Source organism: Hyperolius riggenbachi, chromosome 4 (assembly GCF_040937935.1).
Source record: "Hyperolius riggenbachi isolate aHypRig1 chromosome 4, aHypRig1.pri, whole genome shotgun sequence".
Taxonomy (NCBI): domain Eukaryota; kingdom Metazoa; phylum Chordata; class Amphibia; order Anura; family Hyperoliidae; genus Hyperolius; species Hyperolius riggenbachi.
In genome coordinates, this window is record NC_090649.1 from 72,304,105 (window position 1) to 72,310,476 (window position 6,372).

The window sequence follows — 6,372 nt, forward strand, 5'->3', positions numbered from 1 at the left end:
AATGTTTACACAGCTACTTAGACATTATTTGCACACTGTCATTTTAGAACACTTGGGTATCGATAGTATTCCTTTAATGAATAGTATTTACTCTGTCCAACTGCCAAAAAAAGCAGCAAGCTCAGCGCATGCTATGCTGGGGTAGTGCAGCAAGTGTACGCTGGTAAATTACACTCACCCCTAACTAACGGCCACTCCACTAAACCCGTTATGGGCCTGGCGGATCCATTGGCTTTAATGGACGTTATCCCAATGCTTTGATTGGCCAATAAGCTGTCACTTGACAGGCAGCCTATTGGGCCAATCAAAGTGCGCGGATTGCATTGATTAAAGCCACTGGACCCGTCGGGCTCAGGGCGGGTTCAGTGGGGGCGGCCGTTAGTTAGGAATGAGTGTAATTTACCAGCACATGCAGGCTGCACTACCGCAGTATAGCATGTGCTGAGCTCACGCTCCTGTCATTCATTTGTTCATACAGGGTGTGACAATCGATGTAACTAAGCTGTAGCATTAAACAAGAAAAAAAACATGACTAGAAAGACAAGTTTATTTATTAAAAGTCAATAATACAATAAGGGTTATAAACTTAAATAGTAATTAATAAATTAGTAAAAAAAAATAAAATTATAAATATTTGTGGCTATGTGACTGCTGCAGCCTCATGAGAGTCCATATCCACAGTGGCATTGTCCCCTAGAAGCAGCACTGTGTTAATTGTGGAGTCAGAATCAGATTGGCTGACAATGATGCACTCTATGTCTCCAGCATTCTCCACAACAATGTACTCATGTTCTCCTTCTAGTACCACCACTTGCCCAGCATAGTGCACCATGCCAGCCACATCCTCTTCCTTCTCCACAACCGCAATATCCTCTTGGGGGACATTTTCAGCAGTCCAGGCAAAGTCCAAGAAGGAAGTAACCACTCCCACTGGTCCTCTGTTGGTGAGGTCCTTTCTGAGCAGCATGTCAAACATCTCCATAGCTGGTCCACTGAATCTCTGCCAGCTTTCAGGTGTTGGAATCATCCCTGCATGAACGTGCCACATAAAAAAGTCTTTAAAATATGGATCAGCAACCAGAGGACTTTCCCATGGGAAACATCCAGTCACTACAAAGTATAAAAGAATGCCAAAGGCCCAGATGTCCACAAAAGAACCCAGGACCAATAGCTCATCCTGTTGAAGTGCATAGAGTTCCGGGGACATAAAAAGGTCGACAGGGTACATGGGTGAGACTGGTGTCCCGGCCAGCTGGGCAAGTCCAAAGTCACTTAGCTTTACATGAGAACACAACTCATCCATGAGGAGGACATTGTCGGGCTTGAGGTCTCTGTGCACCAACCCTTTGCTGTGCATGTATGCCAAGGCCTCGCTGATTTGATGTGCACATCGCTTTGCCATATCCTCCGGGATGCCAACCTGGACAAGAAATAAAATGAATGATCTGAAACTTTTACAAAAGCATAAACATATCTATACACATTTAATCTACAAATAATGCACCTGAAGTCATTGTTGCTAAATCATGGTTATACTTCTGCACAAGGATAGTAACTGAAAAGTGTCTAATACTAGTCGTAGCTGGGAAAATGGATTAAAGTGACACTGAAGCAAAAAAAAATTATGATCAGTCACTGATAACTCATCAAGCAGGTAAATAAGAAATGTTACTAAATGTTTTTGAACAGTATTTGTGGACATTTGAACGACATAAATGTTAATATTTTGACGGTATCTTGGAGTAAATTTGGTAGTCCCGATATACAAAACACTCAGTAAGGCCTGAGAAACACTGCAGAGCACTTTTGAATCTATTAGCAGTCCCATTGATTTGCATAAAAATTGCAGTACAATTACTGCAAAATCGCCACAATTGCGATTTTTCTACAAGTTAATGGGAGCTTTTAAAAAAAACAAACAAAAAACAAACAAACGCAAGAGCAGTGCTGACAGATCAAAATGCGTACTGCAGTGTGTCTCCGGCCTAAATGAAATGGAAAAGAGAATGACTGGCCACTCCATAATGATGTCAGCTAGTTCATGAAGTTTCCTTTGCTTACCCCAGGCTGGATGAGGGAGTGGCGGGATCCAGCAGGTGCCCATTCCTGAGAAAATCCAAAATGGTCCGGGGAGTCCATGTAGCCAGGATGTGTGTAAATGATTCCATCGTGACCACAGAGGAACATGGACACTGCGAGTTCATGGAAGAAAGCCTCCCAACTGGTTCTATTTTTCTTCACCAATTTCAAGGCAACATGTGTACCTGTAATATATCAAAATTTATAGTTAGATAGGAGTCATTCTGAGTGATGATAAACTCTTTGACATATTATCTTTAAGGTGGATTGCCCAATATTAAAAACCAAATTTAACCAAACACTACCTTGCTTCCTAAAAAAAGAAAAAAAATATTCTCGAATTAGGTTCAAATACACCCAAATAATGATGGGCTTGAATTTTGCATAGTTAGAATTTAGGATAATAAATTTGCAATTAAGATGCAAAATCGAAATTTCTGAAAATTTTAATTTTGAATCGACATTAGCGGATAATAGCAAAGCCATCTTACTTGTTATAACTAAAATTGCTAAGTATGTTAAGAGGAATAGTGGGAACAAGTCAAAACATTTTTTTTTTCAAAAAGACCTTGAAGTTTTTAAGTAAATCGATTTTAAATTTAGGATAAAGAAAAAATATTTTTTATACTGGGTAAATTAACAGTTTGCTGTGATACACCAAGTTTAAGAACCAGTTTTCCTTTATCCCAAATTTTAAATCAATTTTCTCAAAAACTGCAAGGTCTTTTTGAAAAAAAAATGTACTTGTTTCCAACATTCCCCTTAAAGTGGATCGAGATGAAAAACTAACTTATGACAAGTAACTTGGTCTATATATCTTATCTAAAGTTTAGATAGTTTACACAGCAAATCTAGCTGCAAACGGCTTCAACAGTTTCAGGTTTAGTTATTCGGTTGAAAAGTCTCAAAAATTGGAGAGTGGACAAATGGGAAATATGCTAAATTTAGAATCTAAAATATCAATGTAGATCCATGCACCATGCCAACATGATTAGCAAATACAATAAAGAAAGAGAATTGGCTCTTGGGTGCATGGAAGATCCAGCCATGCACCCAGGAGCCAATTCTCTTTCTTTATTGTGTATTTTTATTTATTCCTGTTATACAATGACAGCGGCCATGTTTTGTTTGTCACACTACACACAGGCAAGCTGCAACTGCATCTACAGCCCTCAGCTCACTCCCCTCTCCTGCTCCCGCCTCCCCTCTGCCTCTGAAATCTCTGGCTAGTAACCTCCTCCTCCTCCTGCCCAGACTGAGCTCCCATAAGCCCTTGCTACGTGAAGTGCCAAGGCACTTTGAGCTGTGGGCGAGGCTTGTTTAGTTTATAGGGAATTAAAGTATTAAAACAAACAATAAGTATTTGGCTTGAGGAATGCCCTATAAACTATATGTGAGGAACACAATTATGCAATGAGTAAAACGTTTATCTCGGATCCACTTTACCACATGTAGCAATTTTGGTGACGATCGAATGCATGGGGTCTTTACTATTAACTGCTACTAAAATTGGCAGGAGATTAAACATAATTACATGTAGTTATGCAAAATTACAAATGGATTATGCAAACTCAATTGAATTTCCAAATCATAATTATGTGAGGCTGTAATTGCAAAATTTTATGTGAAATTATATGTAATCGTAATTAGCAGATTATGATTGTTTGTCACTACTCCCAAAGGCCATGGGTGTTTAATACTGCAGTCCTTTGCTGCTAGGTCTCTACTCTGCGTACGTATGAATTGGCCGCTGGGAGACTTGGGTGCAGGACATAGCCGGTATATGGCTTATCCTGCTGCTGCACAAGTTCCCGGCGGCATAAATACTATTCCCCCTCCAGGTCCACGTGGATAGTGAGGAATGATATAATTCAGCTTCCAGCTATTGTTGGAGGCCCAAATTAGTGTTTTAAGAGCAACTTCAGCTCCGTCCTCTGATGGCGCTGAAGTTACTCACAGCCGTAATTCCTATTACGGTCTATGGTGGCGCCTGCGCTGTTATTACAACGCTCGCTCTACTCTTACTAACCATGGCAGGCCAAGGACAGTGATCCAAATGGATTGTGCCGCTAATCATCCACGTTTGTCTGAGTTACATCTAAGAATGCCTGTCACCATAGCCAAAAAATCTACTGGTAAGACTAAAGAGAGTAAAATGGTATATACTATACAATAGGAGATTGATCAGCAATGACAGATTTTAATTTGTCTTTTCATTTAAAAATATGGTTTGGTAGTTGTAAAACTCAAGTGTTAATAAAGAGTAGATCCTTACCTGTTGCCTTGTCCAGAGCCAAGACGACTTCGCCATATGAGCCTCTCCCAAGAAACTCAATTACATCAAAACGATCATCAGAAATTTTTTCTACTTCAAAACTGGCGGCCATTTTCAGTTCTTAAATCCGAAGGGTGAGGAAGAGAGAACCACAACATTAATCATTATAAAGCCTTAAAAAAAATCCAATGCCTACATCTTCTATCCAGATCTAAAAAGTTTTGGCTATATTAGAAAATCAACGCATTTTATGCCTTTCTGGGATAAGACAATACTACAAAATATTTTAAAGACTTACAAAAAGGAGGGACTGGAAAACTGGTCATTATAAATATGTGAGATCATAAAATGGTTTAATGGGATTTTGTATTTGATTCCAAAGACCAGTTATTTTCCAATTCCTGATTAGTTGTAGCTGTGTGTATGAGGAAAGATTGGAAATATGTTTTTCCTGTCTGCGTCCCTGGTGTGGACATTACCCTAACGTCCCACCTTATACTAATGAGATGGAATGGATGTTAAGTCATTTGCCAGTGGCCACAGACAGCAATAAATACCTGAATGTTTCTAGCCCCTCTATAAAATATGCTTTATGGTTTGTGTTTGCGGAAGGGAGTAACATTCTTCCAATATGGACACCCAGATCTATAAAAATACAGATATAAGCACAGCAAATGTTTTAACATTTTAAATATAGCATAGTAAAGAAAAAGCACAGAAAAAAATAAAATTAATATATTTGGGTTTTTTTTACAGCATCTTATTCTATTTACACGACTACTGCAAAATGTAGTTTGTGATGTTGTGTAAACTTACGTCTATGAAACATGGATAGCTAAACTTTTTGTACAAAACTGTACTGGTACCGGTACGTGAGGGGAAAATAAGTAATTTAATCTGGTGCTCTTACAATTATGAACCCTGACAAAAAGTTCAAATAAAACGTTTAATTCATAGTTCATAATTCCTTCAAAATTTTATAAAACGTATACAGATTAAAAATATTTTAGATACATTTCTCAGTGTCAGGAGTATGACTAGAAAATAAGAGTATCTTTATTTTATTTTTTTATTAAATTATTTTTAAGACTACCTTGGTTTAAACTACCACCCTCCTGGCAAGATCTATAATTCCCATTCTGCTGTTTATTCGGCAAGCACTAGAGCTAGACAATGGACATAAAGTCTGGTTTAAAAGTTAAACAGAAAAATCTTTTAACCTCCTTCAGGGTTATGGAGTAATTAAAACACTGGTCTATATACTTTATAATGAATTACCATTCTAACTAAAGCAGTATGTTAGAAAAAAATGTAGGAATGGAACTTACCCAAGGATTGGTCAAGCAGTTGGAATGGTGGTTCTGGTCAGGTGGAGCAGGTGGACTCAATGAAGGAAAGAGCTTCACTACAGCTGGATGAGACAACCAGCTTCTGTATAAGGTGCAGTCTTCACAAAGTGCTATCAGAGAGACCTTCAAGAAAGTGAATGGATCTCTGAAGGTTCTCTCTACCTTTTTATAGGTAAACTCAAGTTTCTAATCTTGAGGGCCTTCCTTATCCAGATAAAATATGTCTTCAAACCTCCATTGAGATACAAATTGCGGTGTGAACTTCAACTTCACCATTCATGGAGGCTCTTTTGTGGAGGTCCTAAGTGTGAACACTTCTAGGCCACAATGGGTGGTGAGACATGGACACACCTTTGTTTTCACTTCTTTTGAATTGTTAATGTTGACAACAAGTGAGTTTATGACAATGTGTGACATGATTAAAACTTTTTCTCTCTGTATCATCCTAAAAAAAAAACTGAGATTTCACCTGCAAGAGATTGAATGTGAAATAAACGTAGTTTTAAATGTTTAGTTTTCTCATTCTTTATGTTCACCTTAACTATGTCTACAACTATCACTAATCAACATGCACAATTATGTTATACCAAAACTCAACAGTTTCAACTGTATTAATGCAGAAACCTGATTTATACCAGGAAGAACCTTCTACTCTGCAGTCTGGCACTA

At 38.2% G+C, this 6,372-nt stretch overlaps 1 protein-coding gene across 1 annotated transcript; it reads right to left on the bottom strand.

Moving 5' to 3' along the window:
• Positions 1-640: 640 nt before the first annotated feature.
• Positions 641-4,466, bottom strand: LOC137504666 (serine/threonine-protein kinase SBK1-like). Its single transcript, XM_068233251.1, has 3 exons — positions 4,355-4,466; positions 2,062-2,264; positions 641-1,420 (listed from the first exon to the last, which is right to left on the bottom strand). The coding sequence occupies exons 1-3, from the start codon at positions 4,464-4,466 to the stop codon at positions 641-643; spliced, it is 1,095 nt and encodes a 364-aa protein (XP_068089352.1).
• Between the last annotated feature and the right edge of the window lie 1,906 nt (positions 4,467-6,372).